The sequence below is a fragment of the Cricetulus griseus genome, chromosome 9 (assembly GCF_003668045.3).
Source record: "Cricetulus griseus strain 17A/GY chromosome 9, alternate assembly CriGri-PICRH-1.0, whole genome shotgun sequence".
In the NCBI taxonomy this organism is placed as follows: Eukaryota; Metazoa; Chordata; class Mammalia; order Rodentia; family Cricetidae; genus Cricetulus; species Cricetulus griseus.
Window position 1 is genome coordinate 15,427,476 of NC_048602.1, and position 20,364 is coordinate 15,447,839.

At 35.4% G+C, this 20,364-nt stretch overlaps 1 protein-coding gene across 1 annotated transcript; it reads left to right on the forward strand.

The window, feature by feature from the left end:
* The first annotated feature begins 13,032 nt into the window (after nucleotides 1–13,032).
* Nucleotides 13,033–14,846, forward strand: LOC113838523 (zinc finger protein 501-like). The gene has a single exon (XM_035449403.1). It carries the CDS (start codon nucleotides 13,172–13,174, stop codon nucleotides 14,534–14,536), a length of 1,365 nt encoding a protein of 454 aa, XP_035305294.1. The 5' UTR covers nucleotides 13,033–13,171; the 3' UTR covers nucleotides 14,537–14,846.
* The last annotated feature ends 5,518 nt before the right edge of the window (nucleotides 14,847–20,364 follow it).

The window sequence follows — 20,364 nt, forward strand, 5'->3', positions numbered from 1 at the left end:
GAAGTGTCCAGTTGAACACAAGTTTCATATCACTCCAAAACATCTTTTCAGTATTCTGGCATCATCATTAGGTTCTTGATAGTAAATAATTACAAGTGCAATACCCTCTATGGTTGTGGTGTATTAACAGAAAATAATTTATACAGTTCTTTAATCAGAGATTTTATTTGTTGGCACACGATTTTAAGTTTGGGTATTGTCTACACAGTAGAGGAAATTGTTTCTCCATCTTGTCTTGGTCTTTCCAGACTTTTTTTTCTCGAGCATGTATATCCATATAGTCACTTATGAAATAGACACTCTGAAGGTTAATATCTATTTATAATTTTTGGCCAAGGACTTAGGCCTTTTATTTGATAGAGTTCTTATAAATTAACCCATTTGTACTCATCTGTAGCTGTGCCTTTCATAGGTAATGCCCTGATGTCCTGCCTATCTGGCAGCTAAATGGAATATCTTTACTCTGTCTCTCTTCTCCCTACCTCTTTGTTTGGAATTCCCACCTAGCTAAATTCTGCCCATCTATTATCCAAAAGAATGTTATTCATATATATATATATATATATATATATATATATATTCACATAATGACGAAAGAATTAGCCCATCATCTTTTCTTTTCTGTCTAAATAAAAAGGAAGGTTTTAAATTTAACATAGAATAGTTATGTTATAAAGTAATAATTATAGTTATAATATTTTGTTCATTTATACTGGACAAAAATTAAAGTAATTTGTTTATCATCTATCCTTCCTTTGTGAGTCTAAAATTATATGTATAATCTATCTTTTATTATATCTAAGGAAAACTCTATAACTATCAGTCTTCAACTCAACTCAATTAAAGACAGAAGTATATAATATTACTTAAGTAAACAGAGAGTGTGTTATAAGTAACTTTTAAACTCTAGAATTGACAGAGACATCTTGCAGCCTGGGCAGCCACTCAAAGTTCCTCTGTAACATTGGGGAATCCACGTTCACCCTATAGGCAGAGTTTTTACCAGACTTCTCAATGAAACAAGAAAGTTGAAGTTCCTTTTCATCTTTGCACTGGCAAAATTCATCAGTTGCTTTCTTTTATGTTCTGTAGAATTTTGGCAGTTTTCTGTGTGAAGCAACAACCCTAAAGGACCATCCGATTCCTTGGATACATATTTAGCAGTCAGTTTTCTGTGGTTCCCACATATCTGTTTTTCACAGTGTACAGTCAGGTAGTAAAGGCAGGAGCAGTTTCTAGTCCAAATGGCTGTCTCTGCCACAGGAAGGTAAACACCAAAGGAGGTTGTATGATGCTCATCATCCTCTCTGACATAAATATTGAGGCCAGGAGCAGTTGTCTCTGTTATTAAAAGTCCTAGGGTAATATATAATTTTAAATGCCATATTATATAGGTCTTTGAAAGTTTTTGAAGAATATGTATCTATGTGAAATATATTTTTGTAATCTAGTAAACTAACATCTATACATTCTGACTTTTATAGATGACTAGCTATAATCTGAATTTCTTAATGATTCATTACATTTTGATAGAGTTGTATGAACACAATCACTTAAACAAGAGTATAAATATACATATAACAAAATGATCATAAATTTGTATCAATAAACCAAAATCCGCATCAATATAAAGTATTCATTTCTAAATAATATTTATCACTGATTTTCTTTGAAAGAGATTGACTGTATTCAACATCTATTTACAATGATCATCATTTAAAGGAAAACAAACATTGATAAACAACACTTGGGAATTTGGGGAAAGTTCTCTCCAAACTGCTACCTGCTTTTTGGGGGCATTATCATTCCCATGGGAATCCTGAGAAAACACAGATTCATGGCCAAATCTGGGCTGTAGATGTCTAAGAGGCTGCATGACTTCATTTGTTTTGGATGTTGGGTCACATTGTTTCAGATGGACTTGCTTCATCAATCAATATCCAGGAATGAATCAATAGGTCCCTATTCTCTGTGCAAACTATAGTGGAACCTCATTTACAAAAGTAAATATCCTTAAAGTCAAATTTTGATGTCAACATACATTAAAATATATATTTGGTTTAGCAAAGAATTCCTCATAATCAAATGTCTCTCTAGCCAAAAACTCTATAGCAAATACAATAATGTACAGATTCCAGACTCTCTGTGTATATTCCATGTTTATGTGGCTTTTATTTCTCTATTTCCTCTTTAGGTACCATATTTTATTATCTTAAATTACTTCTTTAATCTATGACCTTTACTATTTTTCCCTCCTTCCAGCCAGGCATTGGTGGCACAAGCCTATAATCCCAGCACTGGGGAGGCAGAGGCTGGTGGATCTCTGTGAGTTTGAGGCCAGCCTGGTCTCAAAAGTGCCTGGACAGGCTCCAAAGCTACACAGAGAAACCCTGTCTCAGAAAAAAAAAACTATTTTTCTCTCCCTCTAGTTTGTGTACATGTTTTAAACAAACTGGGTCCCATTTAAAGAATTTTTGTTTGAATCTGTCCTTATTGTGTGTCCACAATCCTTTTCTCAGACCAGGAATGTTTTTAAAGGAAAGCCATGGTTGTGGTGACCCTGCACAATGGCTCCACATCTTTCTGCCTTTCCAAATATCAAAGGTACACATACTGCTCTGGAAAGCAGTATATGTCATGCTGCCTGTAAATATTTTTTGCCTGTCATGTAACACACTGCTTGTCTTGGATATATCTCTGTGCACTGTGGAGGGAATCTGCCATGCTCTGCTCAAGTCTGAATGCCACAGCTGGAAGAAACCATTTCGTAAAGCAGCCATGTGTCTTACCACCACCAGCAACAGAATCTATCTGAAAATTTGTGTCAAATTAGAAGCTGTTTTTTAGGCTTCATGTGGAAATTCTTGTTAAATGTTTGCTACCAATTGTAGTTGTGTTTGTGAGCCTAGACTTTAAAGTCTGAGCTATCCCTCCAGACCAACTGTGTACCAACTGTGAAGGGAGACATTCTATGTCTTGGCCTTGGTCTTACTATAGGTGTTTCTCTCTGCCTTCTTGGCCCCCATCTGTTTCAAATTAACCAAACTCAGGCTTAATCTCTATTGGTAAATGTTTGGTCTAGAATTTAGGATTCTTATTGGCTAATTCTGTGTAATAAATTAATCTATTCTTATTTTTTCTCACTTTTTATCTCAATTAAAATTATTTTATTTTACATACCAATCTTATCTCCCTCATCCTTTCATTCTCCTACTACCCCAACCTCTTCCCTTCCTATGCTCTGCCAAATACTCCTCAGAGAAGATGAGGCCTGTCATGAGGAATCATCAATGCTGTCTCATCATTGGGGGCAGAACTGAGCCTCCCTCAGCATCTAGGCTGAGCAAGGTATCCATCATAAGGAATGGGCTCCCTAATGCCAGTTCATGCAGTAGGGATAAGTACGGGTTCTACTGCCAGATGTCCATATACTGCCCAAGGCCTGCAATAGACAATCACTCTCAGGGACCTAGTTAGGTCTTATGCGGATTCCCCAGCTGACAGTCACAGTTTGTAAACTGCCTTTTGCTCACGTCAGCTCTTTCTGTGGGGTTACCCAACATGATCTTGACCTCTTTGCTTATCTTTCCTCCCTCTCTATGAATGGATTTCAGGAGTTCATCTCAGTGCTAAGCTGTGAATCTATGTTTCTGCTTACATCAGCTACTGTATGAAGGCTCTGTGATGACATTTAGGTTAGTCATCAATCTCATTATAGGGGAAGAATATTTATGGTAGTCTTTAAAATATTGTTTAGATTCTTATATGGTGTGATCCGTGTGGATTTCTGAGGAATTTCCCTAGTGCTTATTTCTTATTAACCCCATAATGTCTCCTCCTATCACGCTATCACATTCATTGCTCTCCTTCTCTATCTTTCCACCAACATGACCTTCCTGATCCCTCATATTGTCCTGTCCCCCCTTATCCACTCCTCTCCCTCCTGTCTCCAAACCCCATCCTCCCAAGCTCAGTAGTCAGATATTTGTCTATTTCACCTTCTCTCGTGTTCTCATTTGTCTCCTATGGTCCCTCTCATTTCCTAGCTTCTTGGGTTTTGGATTGTAAGCTGTTAATCCTTTGCAATATGTCTAATATCTACGCTTGAGAGAGGACATATCCTGGTTGTTATTCTATGCCTAGGTTACCACATGCAGTATCGTTTCACCTATTTTCATCCATTTGTCTGGGATTTTCTAGATGTCATGTTTTTAAACATTGTGTATATGTATCACATTTCTTTTATGAATTCTTCAATTGAGGAACATCTACTTTCCTTCCTGGTTCTTGCTATTGCAGATTATGCTGGTATGAACATAGGTGAACAAATGTCCTTGTCGTGTGAGTGTATATGTTTTGGCATATGCCCAAGATTTGTATTGCTGGTCTTGAAGTACATCAGTTCTGAATTTTCTGATTAAATGCCATACTGATTTCCAAAGTGGCTGTACAAGGTTGCACTCCCACCAGCAATGGAGGAATGTTCCCCTTACTCCACATCCTCTCCACATAAGCTTTCATTAGCATGTTTTATTTTTGACCAATATCACAGGTATAAAATGTTATCTCAGAGTTGTTTTGATTTGCATATCCCCGATAGCTAAGGATTCTGTGCAATTCTTTGAGTGCCTTTTGGCCATTTTAGATTTCTCTATTGAGAATTATCTATTTAGTCCTGTACCCTGCTTTTTAATTGTATAATTTGGTGTTGTGGTGACTAGATTCTTGAGTTCTTTTTATATTTTGGAAATCAGCCCTTTGTCAAATGTTTCGATGGTAAAGATCTTTTCCAGTTCTCTGGGCTGCTAATTGGTCTTGTTGACTCACTGTGTTGTTTGCCTAACAGAAGTTTCTCAGGTTCAAGATGTCCCATTTATTAATTGTTGATCTCAGTGTGTGTGCTACATTAAGGAAGTGGTCTGCTGTATCAATTCCTTCAAGGGTACTTTCCACTTACTTTTCTAAGTGGGAGTTATCAATTTCCTTTATATGGGCAATTAGTACTATGAAATTTCCTCTTAGTACTGATCTCAATGTATTCCACAAGTTTCATTATGCTGTGAATTAGTTTTCATTGAGTTCTAGAAAGTTGTTCATTTCTTTCTTTATTTCCTCCTTGACCATGGGTGATGCAAATAAACACTCTTCAATTTCTATCAGTTTGTAGGAATTTTTCAAATTGTGTTCTTGTTGAATTCTAACTTTATACAATGAAGATCCAATAAGATGCAGGGTTTTATTCCAATTTTATTTTATCTTTTCAGGTTTGCTTTGTTGCTGACAATGTGGTCATTTTAAGAGTAGGTTCCATTGGATGCTGAGAAGACAGTATGTTCTTTTGTATTGGGATGGAAGGTTTTGTAGATATGTGTTAAACAACAATGACTCATATCAAAGTTCCTTTATTTCTCTGGTAAGATTTATTTGTCTTGTAGTGTGGTTCAGAGGTGAGAGTGTGGTGTTAAACTCTTACACTACTATTATGTGGGGTTTTATGTGTGACTTAAGTTTTAGTAATGTTTCTTTTAAAAATGTATGTACCTTTGTATTAGGGACATATATGTTCAGAATTAAGACTTCATCTTGTTGGATTTCTCCTGTGATGAATATGGAATGACCTTCTTCATCTCTTTTGATTAAATTTAGTTGGATGTCTAATTTATTCAGTGTTAGGTCCATTTGATTGGAAAATCTTTTTCCAACCATTTTCTCTGAGATAAGGTTTTCTTTGAAGTTGAATTGTGTTTCTTATATGCAGGAGATGGATGTACTCTATGTCTTTATAATTCTGTTATGCTGTGGCTTTTATTTGCAAACTGAGACCATGGATATTATTAGATATTGATAACTATTGATTGTTTATTCCTGTTATTTTTGGATTTGGTGGTGGTGATTTATTTTGTGTATGTGTTTTGATTTTTTGGAATTTTCACAATGTGATATTATCAATTATGTATGTTTTATGAGTGTAGCTAGCATCCTTAGGTTGGAATTTTCCTTTCCAAAAGTTTCCACAAGGCTGGATTTGGGAATGTATTTTTTTAATCTCTTTATTTCATGGAATATCTGATTTTCTCCATCTATACTAATTCAGAGCTTTGTTGGAGTAGTCTATGCTTGCATCCATTTTGTATTAGTCTTTGATGAACATGTATCTAGGACCTCTAGGTTTCAGAGTTTCTACAAAGAAGTCAGGTGTAATTGTGAAATGTCTTCTTTTATATGTTTCTTGGAATTTTTCCTTTGCAGATTTTAATAATATTTATTCATTTTTTATGATTTGTTTTTGATTATTATTTGGGAGGGTCCTGGTTTTTGCTCTGTAAGCTATTTACTTGTTATAGGTATTTCATTGTTATGGGAAAGTTTTCTTCTATGATTTAGTTGAATATGTTTTCTGTAGATTTGAGCAGGATATCTTCACCTTCATTTTATTTTTTATTTTTTCTCCATTTTTTATTTAAATTAGAAACAAGATTGTTTTAATGTTAATACCAATTCCCTCTCCCTCCTCTCTATCTTTTCCCCCCACTAACACCCTACCAATCCCATACCATTTCTGCTTGCCAGGGAGAGTGAGGCCTTCAATTGGGGGCTGTGAAATCCTTTGGAATTGGGCCTAGGCACTCACCCATGTATCTAGGCTGCAAAACTATGCCTCTATCTAAAATGGGCTCCCAAATTCCATTCCTGTGAAATCGATAATTACTGGTCTACTACAAGAGACCCCATATATTTCTGAGGCATCCTCACTGACACCCACATTCATGGGGTCTGGATCAGTTCCATGCTGCTTTCCCAGAGATCAATCTGGGGGCCAAAAGCACCCCCTTGTTCAGGTCAGCTGTTTCTGTGTGTTTTGCCAGCCTGGTCTTGACCACTTTGCTTATACCTCCTCCTTCTCTGCAATTGGATTCCAGTTCACTTCCCTATGTAGCTGAGGGTATTTGCTTCTACTTCCATCAGCTGGTGGATGAAGGCTCTCTCTTCGTTACATTGATTCTTTGAATTATTTTCTTTGTTTTGACTTTATTGCTTTCTACCCTGAGTTTGATTATTTTTCTGGCATCTACTCTTCCCAGCTAAATTTGCTTCCATTTGTTCTAGAGCTTCAGTTTCATTGTCAAGACACTCATGTCACTATTCTTTAGTTTCTTCATGTGAGCACTCAGAGCTATAAACTTTAATCTTAGTACTACTTTCAAAGTGTCCCATAAGTTTGGCTATTTTGTGTCTTCATTTTCATTGAATTCTAGGAAGTCTTTAATTTATTTCTTTATTTATTCATTGACCCAGAAATGGTGTAATTGCAGGTTGTTCATTTTCCATGAGTTGGTAGGCTTTTTGCAATTTTGTGTTTGATTCTATTTTATTCTATTTTAGAACATGGTGGTCTGATAAGCCCAGTTTCCATTTAGAAGTCGGGTGTGATTCTGATAGATCTGCCTTATATGTTACGAGGCCTTTTGCCTTTGCTGTTCTTAATATTTTCTCTTTTTTCTGTAGTTTTGATGTTTTGAGTATTATGTGTCAAGGGGACTTCTTTTTGTGGTCCAGTCTGTTTGCTGTCCTGTAAACTTATTGAACTTTCATAAGCACATCCTTCTCTAGTTTGGGGAAGTTTTCTTCTATGATTTTGTTGAATATGTTTTCTGTACCTTTGAACTGTATTTCTTCACCTTCTTCTGTAGCTATTATTCTTAGTTTCTGCCTTTTCACAGTGTCCCATATTTCCTGGATATTTTGTGTTAGCGATTTGTTAAACTTGAGGTTTTCTTTGGTCGATGACTGTATATCTTCCAGCGAGTCTTCAACAACTGAGATTCTCTCTTCCATCTCTTGTATTCTGTTGGTTATACTCACATCCTTAGTTCCTGGTCATTTTCCCAGACTATCTACTTCCAGCATCCCCTCATTCTGTGTTTTCTTAATTGTTTCTATTTCAGCATTCATGCCTTGAACTGTTTTTGAGTGCTTCCTTCACTTGTTTTGTTATTTTTATCTTTGCTTTCTTTAGATTCTTTAAGAGGTTTGTTTATTTCTTGAATTTTTTGGTTTGTCTTTTCCTCCATTTCTTGTAAATTTTTGTTTGTTTTTCTTCTGTTTCTTTAAGGTACTTTTCTTGTTTCTTCTTTAAAGGTTTCTATCATCTTCCTAAGATAATTTTTAAGGTCCATCTCTTCTTAATCTTATTTTTTGGGCTTTTCAGATCTTGCTGTGTAGAGTCCCTAGATTCTGATGGTGTCATATTGGTCTTTCTCTTGTTGAGTGTGTTCTTATTCTGTCTTCTTCACATCTCATCTCCCAGTGGGTCCAGGTAGGATCTTTCTATCTCTTCTTCTCACCCGGTGGTATGTTTGGGCTTCAATGTCTGCAGCTCTGGATAATACAAGGGTATTTAATAGGAAAAAGCCTTAATCACAGAGCGACCTATCCAGCAGTTGTGGCATCAGTCTGTACAGCAAGCCGAAAGGGAACCCGAAAGTGAAACCCAGCCACCTGAACCTCTCTCTCACTGTATGTCACTCTGACCATGCCTGTGAGGGCATGGTCAGACACACCTGTAGCCAGCCCCTAAGTAGGTGTGGCTACAACTTACCCTACAATAGGCCAGAGAAATATCATAGTATTCTCATTGAACATAGTATTTATTTTATACATGTAACTTTAAATGAAGATTCTTATGCCTGGTTCTAAGGTTACTGCTAGTCTCCGTTTTGTGTAACAATAAGTCTCTACTTCATCTGCCAGAGCCCTGCTGCCACGTGGGTACCCAAAATAACACACAGAGTCTTATATTAGTTTATAATGGTGCTGGCCAATTGACTAAGATTTCTTATATGATAGCGAAGTCTTAATTATCAAGCATAATCATAAGGGTTAACTTATGGAGAACACCTTCTGCTCATATCCTCTTCCTGGGCTCACATAGCAGCTCCAGAGCTCAGAGAAGGAAGAAGAGCAAGAGCATGATCTCCTTCTTGTCCTTGCATATATATGAGTCTGCCTGCTATGTCACTTCCTGCCTGTATCACAAAACTTCTTTTTACTACATTTCCCAGAATTCTCCTTGACACCTAGTCCTGCCTAACTTGCTTCTTCATTGGCCAACAGTACTTTATTCAACAACCAATAAGATAAACACATACACAGAAGAACTTGCCCAATTATCTCCTCTTTTCTGTCTAAATAAAAAGAAGGGTAACTTATCTTTTATAATAACTGAAGAAAACTATAACCATAACTATCTGTCGTCAACTCCATCAAAATGACAGAATGATATTATATAGACTCTAGAATTGACAGAGACATCTTGCATCATGGACTGTCACCCAAAGTTTCTGACTAATGTTGGGGCATCCATCTTCAGCCCATATGCCACAGTGTGTCTGGCACATGTCTCCATTTCAACAGGAACCCTTTAGGAGTGTTCATCTTGCTTTGTAAGTTCAGCAGTCACTTTTTTGTGGATACTGCTTTTGCAGTTTATACAGCAACAATCAGTCCAGGCAAGAGCAATTTCCTGCCTAAATGGCTAATCTTGCCATGTTGAAGGAAAACTCCATATCAAGTTTCATCAATGTCCATCCTCCTTTCTGATGTAATTGGTATGCCAGGAGCAGTTGTGTCTGAGTGTCAAGAAAAACCATAAACCATTTAAATGGCATATATTCTGTAGGCCTTTGAAAGTTTTAAATAATATCTATCCATCTCAAATACATCTCTGTATATCTAGAAAACCTAACTAAACTAATTGTAGGCTGTGAGTATAGTAGGTGATTATATATTATGTAATTAATTGACCTAAAATTTGTATCAATAAATGAAATCCATACCAATGTATTTATCTCCATATCCTATTACCTTTTTGTTCCTTTAAAAAGAGACTGACTGTGATCATTAGCATTTATAACCAACTCCATTTAAATGAAAACAAACATTTATAAACAATATTTGGGAATTTGGGTGTTGTTCATACCAAACTGCTTCCTGCTGGTTGGGGGTGTTGTCCATACAATGGGTATCATGATAAAACACAGAAATCCTCGCTGTAGTGGTCTATGACTGCATCATCTCATCTATTTCAAATGTAGGATCATTTGGGCCAATGCTTCATGGGGTCTTGCTTGATCAAACCTTCTTAGTCTGGAAGGAATCCACAGCTTTTCATTTTCTGTGAAAACACAAGCAAGATATATTTTCCCAAGTAGCCTGTTCTTGGACTCAAATTTTGAAGTCAAAGCATTTATAATGTGTAAGTTCAATTAATTTAGCAGCAATGATAAACAAATATCTATTAGAAGTTTTTGCTCTTTCTCGGCACTCCAACAGTTTAAAGACAACAATATAGCATATAGTATCCAGATAATCTGTGTATTTTCCATCTTCACGTAGCTTTTTATTATTCTATTTCTTTTAATTTTGGTTTTTCCTTTTATCACACAGGGAAATTGCCTGCCTCTCCTTCTGGAGTGCTGGAATTAAAGGCATATGCTACCACACACAGCTACTCTATTTCCTTCTTTCTTTTAAACACAGTGTTAACCTTTAGAGGTTTTCCTTCATCTGAATCTGTCTTTATTGTAAATCTTCACATTTTTCTGGCCACACAATGTTTTAACTGTTAAACACCACCACCAAACTTAAAGCAGTTTCTTTCTTAGCCACTGTCTTTCTCAGATGGCAAAGCTATGTTTACCATCTGATCTGAAATCTGTGCTCACTGTCTTGGTCTATGCTGCAACCAAGGAGCATGCTGCTGGCTTGGAGATGTGGTCAATGCCACTGCCACCTGCTTGGGGCATGAACCCATGACCCTGATATAACAGTCTCTTGCTAGAGTGGGTAGACTGACTGAGGTAGCCAGGTTTCTGAAAGGAGCCCTGAATTTTTCAACATTCTCTTAGTCTGGAAACCTCTCAAAGGAACTCCTTTATTTTCTGCTGGTCTCTATCAAAACAGAAACCACCTGAGAAAATGCTGCTACCAAGAAGTTTTGCTTTTCTCTGTTCTTTTGCTGTTAAAATTCCTTTTTAAGCTTTTGTAAAGTTTACATGGAAATATGTAACATTGCGCCAGGTGCTCAGGTTCTTCTGCTTCAGTGGTAAACTTGCCACAGCAGCCTGCCCTGTCAAGCTGCTGGGCTGCATTTGAGAAGTTTCCATACTCTTGCACTATCCTGCTCTATTGGGAGTTGGAATCCATACTCCTGAGATGGCCTGAAGCCCTCAAGATTTCTAGGGGATAGTGTCTGTGCTCTCCAGATGCCTTCCCATGACTATTCAAGCAGCAGCAGGACCTGGGAAACTGGCAGTAATGTTATGAACTTCCATGTAAGCTACACAAAAGCTTAAAAAGGAATTTTAGCAGCAAAAGAACAGAGACAAGCATGATTAATTGGTAGCAGCATTTTCTTGGGTGGTTTCAGTTATTTTTATTTTTTGGTTCATTATTGAACCCACAAAAGTCATTGCTTCCTTAATGTGTCACATATGTACATGATGTAATATTGAAAGCTAATACAAGTTAACATATATTACTGAATATATAACATACAACATTGGTGTTATTTACCTCTGAATCCTTCGTTCTTTTATACTGACCATCCACCCACCATAAGTGAAGAATGATCCTGAATTTCTGTTGCCCAATTGATAGTGTCCCTATCTGTCAAATCCCTAATCAAAGAACTTTAGACACCGAATGAATGATGTGAGCAAGAAAATTACCTGTGACATGGGTTATATTCATTATTGCTTAATGTAACCTGAAAAGATCTGACATGATATAACCATTACCAATTAAGCTGGACTAAAATTCTGTAGTTGTATATTAGTTATATATACATACAAATATATTCAGAAAAATATATGTACGTCAAAATACACACACACACACACACACACATATATATATATATTTATGTATATGTCACAATAATAATTATCAAATGATGGTTATTGATGGTTATATTATTAATGACATAATATTGAAACATTTGGAATGCAAATGACTGCAATAATACAGATGTGAATTGATATAATTATATTTTCATTAAGTTTATATTTAAAATAATTAGTGAACTTAACATGTAAATTCTAAGTTCTTGTATTTTATTTTGAAATTCTAAATTTCAATATACATTGAAAATATTAATTTTATGCAGTATGTCTTTTGCCAATTAAACATATTCTTAGATATCTACAGAAATGGAAGAACTATAGAATTATAATTGTGATTGAGGATATTTTGAAACTTTCTTCATGTCCGTCCATAAAGCCTTATGTAATGGATAGGCATATTTCTTTTTCATGATTGTTATATTTTATTCTGTTTAATAGTCACTCTCTTTGAATAACTACATATTAACATTTATTAATAACAATTAACAACAGAAAGTCTATTGGAGATTTTTTCATTTCTAACATCTTTTAATTCATGTGTTTTGAAAGGTGTCATTGACTAAATTATGAATGGAATTTCCAAGTAAAAGGAACACTTTTAATAATGGCTAATAGTTGATTTTGTATTCTCCAGTCTGTAAATAGTATTGGGTTATACGAGAGGTGAAAGTGGACCCTTTCAAATTTTTCATATTATAAAATGCAATTTCATGAAACAGCATTCTTAGTGTTCATTATGTTTGAACATTTGATTCCTTATAAGCATAGTTTTTGTTCCTGATGATTTTAGTGCTTTCTTTTAAATAATCATTCTCTTGGTTTGACTACATAACATCATCTATTAATAATAATAAACCATAGGAAATAAATATGTGATTTTTTTCATTTTTTTTGGAGACAGGGTGTCTCTGCATAGCTTTGGAGCCTATCCTAACACTTCTCTGAGGCCAGGCTGTCCCTGAAATCACAGAGATACATCTGCCTTGGCCTCCTGAGTGCTGGGATTAAAAGCATGCACCACCAATGCCCGAATGATTTTTAATTTCAAAAGGTCATAATTTATGTGTTTTGAAAGGTGTTATTGATCCAAAATAATAATACAATTTCCAAGTAAACTTAGCATTTCATTATGATTCATGTTATTGCTACAGTACCTGTTGTTGTCCTGTTATGTCTAAGTTTCTTTATTGTGTTTGTCTGATTCCATACAGTCAGACAATAATTCCCTTTAATTTCTTCCAGGCCTGTTTTGTTATCCAATTCAGGAGATGATACCAAAAGAGTATACCCAGGATACTTGTCTGAGAGTAATATCAGGATGTTTAGTAAATAAAAGGCCTGGAAAATTACACATAAGGAAGATGTCAGTATGTAGATGTAAAGAATGTGGAAATTCCTTTACAAATGGCTCAGATCTTCAAGTTCATCAAAGACGACATGCTGAAGAGAAACCCTACAAATGTTCAGATATTGGAAAATTCTTTAACCAGAGCTCCACACTTCAAGTGCATCAAAGTATACACACTGGAGAGAAACATTACAAATGTTCTGATTGTGGAAAGTCATTCACTGGTGGCTCAAAACTTAAAGTTCATCAAAGAATACACACTGGAGAGAAATCTTACAAATGTTCTGATTGTGGAAAGTCATTCAATGATGGCTCAAGTCTTAAAGTTCATCAAAGAATACACACTGGAGAGAAACCTTACAAATGTTCAGATTGTGGAAAGTTCTTTAAACAGAGGTCACACCTTCAATTGCATCAAAGAATACACACTGGAGAGAAACCTTACAAATGTTCAGATTGTGGAAATTTCTTTAAACGGAGGTCACACCTTCAAGTGCATCAAAGAATACACACTGGAGAAAAACCTTACAAATGTTCAGATTGTGGAAGTTCATTCAATGATGGCTCAAAACTTAAAGTTCATCAAAGAATACACACTGGAGAAAAACCTTACAAATGTTCTGATTGTGGAAAGTCATTCAATGATGGCTCAAGTCTTAAAGTTCATCAAAGAATACACACTGGAGAGAAACCTTACAAATGTTCTGATTGTGGAAAGTCATTCAATGATGGCTCAAGTCTTAAAGTTCATCAAAGAATACACACTGGAGAGAAACCTTACAAATGTTCTGATTGTGGAAAGTCATTCAATGATGGCTCAAGTCTTAAAGTTCATCAAAGAATACACACTGGAGAGAAACCTTACAAATGTTCTGATTGTGGAAAGTCATTCAATGATGGCTCAAGTCTTAAAGTTCATCAAAGAATACACACTGGAGAGAAACCTTACAAATGTTCAGATTGTGGAAAGTTCTTTAAACAGAGGTCACACCTTCAATTGCATCAAAGAATACACACTGGAGAGAAACCTTACAAATGTTCAGATTGTGGAAATTTCTTTAAACGGAGGTCACACCTTCAAGTGCATCAAAGAATACACACTGGAGAGAAACCTTACAAATGTTCAGATTGTGGAAGATCATTCAATGATGTCTCAAGTCTTAAAGTTCATCAAAGAATACACACTGGAGAAAAACCTTACAAATGTTCAGATTGTGGAAAGTCATTCACTGTTGGCTCAAATCTTAAAGTTCATCAAAAAATACACAATGGACAGAAAACTTAATAATACCCAGATTGTGGAAAGTGTTTTAAGCAGAGCTCAAAACTTTAGGATCCTCAAACAATACACACTTGAGAGAAATCATGTAAGTGTAATGCATGTGACAAGTCATTTTAACAGGGCTCACCACTTAAAATTCATCAAACAGTCTATACTGGATAGAAGCCTTGCAATTGAAATGTATGTAGCATGTCATTACTAACAGCTCACTACTTACTTTTCATCAAAGAATACTTAATGAAAAAATGTTAAAATATACAAAGTGTGGCAAGTTGTGTGCCTATGCTTCTCATGTTTAAAAACACTACACAAACATGGAAGAATTCATAATATTTAATGTGTCTGTTACATGCTATGTCCTTTTCCCATTACTCATTTCTGTAAAAGCTCACTACATCCATACACTAGAGAAAGCCTATAAATGTGAAGCACTTGGGAAAACATCTTCTGGGGCTTCAATCTTAATGACCATACAGAATCCATACAAGGACATGCCAATATTAAAAATGTTGCAAGTTTTATGGAGTGCTCACATAGTCAAACCCAACAAAGCATCACCAATGGAAAGAAATGTAACAAAGTACAGTGTTTTAAATGTTTTTAAAGAAGCTCAAAATTTAGAGCACATCTGAAAATTCAAGAAAGAAACCAACTCAATAAGGAATCACTTTCCCAAAAATCATACAAAATTAAGGTTCTTTATAATGTTAGTAGTTGAAGAAAACTTTTAGCATTTGTTGAAACTTTATTCAGTTAGATGAGTGGCATTATGAAGCCTTAGGATCATTGTCATTTTAAAATCATTATACCAAGAAATAAAATGGCTCTTCCCAGAAGTATTGTTGGAAAACTATCTACATAATCAGCAATATGTCCTTCTGTTCTATAATGAAACCTTTCATTAAAATAACATAGGACAAACTTGATAATAGTTGAAGGCACTAGTAATTTAAAATGTGAATTGTTATACCAGGGTAAATTTACTGATAACCATCCATTTCAACATCACGGCAGAATTTTTGTATATGTTATGAAACAGAATATTGAACTCTTATTGATAGTAGTTTTCATATACATGTCATTGTATTCCTATTGTTTTCAGTTTTATAGAATATGATATAGATTTTTTAAAACTAATATTTATTCCCATTTTCTCAATTAACAATAAATACTATATAACTTGTGTTCAGTTACTGCTGACTTGGTTTGGTCAACATCCATTTTATACTACTGTAGGGTACTAAGATTCAGGAATTACAATACAAAAATTACCAAAAATCATGACCTGAAAATACAAAACTAATAACTTTAAGAAAACTATAACAGTTTGCATCATTAGGTCTCTGTGTGTGTGGGAAAAGGCTTGATTATGTGAAGACCAGAGTGGGTGGGTGAGTAAAGTTCACCTGTTTACATGGGCAGAGTTAGGCCCCAGGCCAGAAACTGATACACAACAAAAATGCAAACTAACTGAAAACTACTTCCCCTCATTGAATGAAGCTATGAACATTGCAAATCCACCTGTGTTTGTGTGAGGTTGTTGATAGTTTATGTAAAAATTCTCCAGATATTTTACTTTCTTCAGATGCTTTTTTCCTTAAGAGTTGAATATTATAGAGTCAGAAAGTACTGGTTTAACCAAGAATGCCTACCTGCATAGCTTTAGATAATATCCCTGCCACTTAAAGATAATATATATGTAATAACTTTTTGAATCTATTTGCATGTAGGTATTACAGGCACAGAGATTACTGGGTGTTGTTGTTTCCATTCAGAGAGATTGGAACACCTGATCCCAGTTTTTCTTTTGGTCCCTTTTTTATCTGTATATATTTTCAGCATTCTTACAGCACTCCACATATATAGTCACTGGAGACTTAATGCACAGAAAAGCAATAGCATAATAGGGCTTATTCACAAATAAGTAAGTTGTTTGTGTGTGTAAATTGAATTGTATTCATAATTTCTCATCAAGAAAGAAAACAACATGATTATTAAGTACTAAGCAATCTTTGAGTAAGACTTCCAAATAAAATTTCTAGACAGAAAATTGAAGGACAACAATTGGCAACTCTACCTATTCTTAGAATATGTGAAAATAAATAACAAAATAGTCAGCAAACAAGAAAATAAGCTGGAATAATTTTCAGAACTGGAAAATGACTCAACTAAACAAGAAATTGTTGTTTCCTCAATATTTTATCTCATACAATATATTGAATGGTAGATGATTACTCTAAAAATGACCACCTGAATAATATTTCCTATATTTACTTACAGATTGCTGGTTCAGCCATATCTGATGGGAACTGCTAAAGTCATAAAGCCATCAGAGCTGCTTAACCATATCAAACAAAGCTGAGACACATAATGGTTTCTCTGTTATTTCTATTTTTGATATTGGGATGTTGCACAGTTATGGGACTATTAATACTTGCACCATTTGGAGATATTAGATTATTGAGATTTTTTATGAATCATTTTTGCCTTCCTGCAGGAGTGCGTCTTCTATATTTAGGGAGATATCCCTCCTGTGGTACATTTTCCTTACAAATTGAATGTTTTGACACATACAGAAGCCAAAGTTCATTTTATGAGATTTGAAACATCTGTCTCAGAAGTTACTCAGAAACTACATAATCAGAACAAGGTAAAAGAAAGTTCAATGACATTCAGTGGGCTAGAGGAGTTGGCTGCAGATTAGATTGCAAGCCTATTCCCACTGTACAATCAGGTAATTATGGCATACAGAGCAACAAAGTAAAATTGTCTGATGACCAGTGAGCTAAGTGAGAGCTTGCTCTGTTTTTTGGTTAGGTTATATTAAGTTTTGTCAATGTTGTTGATTTTCTCAATGTGTCAACTCTGTGTTTCATTGATACATTGTATTGTTTTCTTTGATTACACTTTATTGATTCTAGCCCTCAATATCTTTACTGGCATCTATTCTTCCTGGGGCAGTTAGATTGTTTTGTTCCAGATTTTCAGATGTGTTGTTATGTTACTAGTGGGGGAGGAGTTCTCCATTTCCTTTGTCTAGGCTCTTAGTGCTATGAACTTTCCTCTAAGAACTGATTTTAATGTTTTCCATAATTTTCAGTATGCTGTAGATTTGTATTCTTTGAGTTCTAAAACGTTATTCATTTCTTCCTTTACTTCTTACTTGACTGTGGGTGACGCAATGAACACTGTTCAATTTCCATCAGTTTGTAGGCATTCTTCAAATTGTGTTCTTGAATTCTAACTTTAAACAGTGATATCCAATAAGAAACAGGGTGTCATTCCAATTTTATTTTATCTGTTGAGCATCTCTTTGTTGCTATGCGGTCACTTTTAGAAAAGGTTCTGTGGGGTTCTGAGAAGGCATATTCTTTTGTATTGGCATGGAATGTTATGAATAGCCTTTTAAACACATTTGAGTCATATTTTATTTCCTTTTTTCTCTAATAAGTATTTTTCTGGTAGTTAAGTGGTGAGAGTGGGGTTTTAAAATCTTCCAGTATTAGTGTGTGGGGTTTTATGTGTGACTCAAATTTTAGTATTTTTTTTTTTTACAAAAGTGTTTACCTTTGTGTTTTGAGCATATGTATTCAGAATTAAGACTTCATTTTGAAGGATTTTTAATGTGATGAATATAAAATGACCTTCTTCATCTCCTTTGATTAAATTTAGATTGAAATCTAATTTATTCAATATTAGGGTAGCTACACAAGCTTGTTTATTAGGTCCATTTGATTGGAAAATCTTTTCTCAACCCTTTACTCTGAGGTAATATCTGTCTTTGAAGTTGTATTTTGTTTCTTCTATGCAGGCGATGGATTTACCCTGTCAATTTATACATTCTGTTAGCCTGTGTATTTTATGGGAAAACTGAGACCATGGATATAACCAGAAATTGATGACCATTGATTGTTCATTCCTTTAATTTTTGGCTTTGGTGGTGATGGTGGTATTGTGTATGTGAGTTTCTCTTTTTTTTGGAAGTTTGCAAGTGTGATATTAACAATTTTGTATGCTTTTTTTAAGTGTAGCTAACTGATTTACTTTGGAATTTTCCTTCAAATACATTCTGTAGGGCTGAATTTGGGGTTTTTAATTCTTAAATCTGGATTGTCTGGGTATATGTGACTTTCTCCATCTATACTAATAGAGGGCTTTTTTGGAGTACTTTGGGCTGGCATCAATTTTTTACTAGTCTTTGTAGAACATGTAACTAGGGTATCTGTCTTTAAGACTTTCTACTGAGAAGTTAGGTGTAATTGTGTTAGGTTTGCCTTTATATGTTTTTGGGCTTTATTCTTTTCAGGTTTAATATTCTTTATTCATTTTTGATCTTTTGTTTGTTATTATTATTTGAGAGGGTACTGTTTTTGGTGTAGTCTATTTTGTGTTCTTTAAGTTTCTAGTCCTATCATAGGCATTTCCTTCTTTTGGTTGGGAAAGTTTTCTTCTATCATTTAGTAGAATATGTTTTCTGTGCCTTTGAGCTAACATTTTCACCTTCTTCTTTAACTGTTATTTTTACTTTTGGTCTTTTCATGGTGTTCCAGATTTCCCTGGATATTTTGTGTGAAGAATTTGATGGATTTAAAATTTTCTTATGTCAATGAATCTATTTCCTATAAGGCATCCTCCCCTCTAAGATTATCTTTTCCATATCTTCTATTCTGTTGTTTAAGCTTGCATATATAGTTCCTCCTCATTTACCCAGATTTTCCATTTCCTGCATTCCCTCAGCTCATGTTTTCTTTATTTCCTCTATATCATTTTTTTTCTTGAAAAGTTCAATTGATTTGTTCACCTGTTATTTTTCCTGGTCTTTCCTTGCTTGCTTTAATGGATTTGTTCACATATTGATTTTTTTTGTCGTTTCCTTCATCTCTTTTAGGGAGTTCCTCATTTCCCCCATTAATAGCCTTTATCAACTTCATAGAGGTATTCTAAGGTCATTTTCTTCTGCTTCATTTGCACTTGGATATTTAGGTCTTGCTGGTATAGAACCCATAGTCTCTGGTAGTGTCATGCTACTACTCTTCCTTTTATGGAAGGTATTTTTATACTGTCATTTACATATCTCTTCCTCCAGTGGATACAATTGAAGGCTCTGATTCAGGGAATCTCCCTTCCTCACATTGGTGTAGGTGGGGCCTGTGGCTTCTGTGTTGCTCCTTGTCTCCTAGTGGGGGAGAGTCCAAGGGCTGTTGGTGGCAAATTCAGTGTTGGATGTTTTACCATATGGGAATGCTGTTACCAGGTGTCTTGGGTATAGTAGTTGGGATGGGCAAATGATGGATCAGAGGCAACTAGGATCTAGCAGCAAAGGGCCTCAAGCCAGCAGTGAGCATGGGGATGTGTGGAGGCTGCCCCAAATCTCTGGGGTTTCAGTGGACAGGGTTGGGGAATGTGATTTGCCCCAAGAAATTAGGGCCTAAAATTTAGGGGTTTGCAGTGGTGGGCAAGACACTCACCTCTCCTGGTAAGTGTGGGGCCAGCCTCCAATGACGGCAGATTCGTTACTTGAAGATTTCCTGTGTCAACTCATTTATATTAATCTGTGGATTTGGCTTACCTAGGTGATATACTGATGTCTTGCCTCCCTGGGGACTACATGGTGTCCCTTGACAATGTTTTCCTTCACCCTACCTTTTAATTTGGAATTCCTGCCAAGCTAAATTGTGTCTTGCCATTATCATAAACAACTTTATTCATCAACCAATAAGTAAAATACGTGGACCCCCCCCGAAGAAGAAATATACAAGATTTTCTGTCCTAATTGGGCGTGTCTGTAGGGGAAGGGTAGTAAGAGAGTGAGGAGGGGAAAAAGGGAGGAG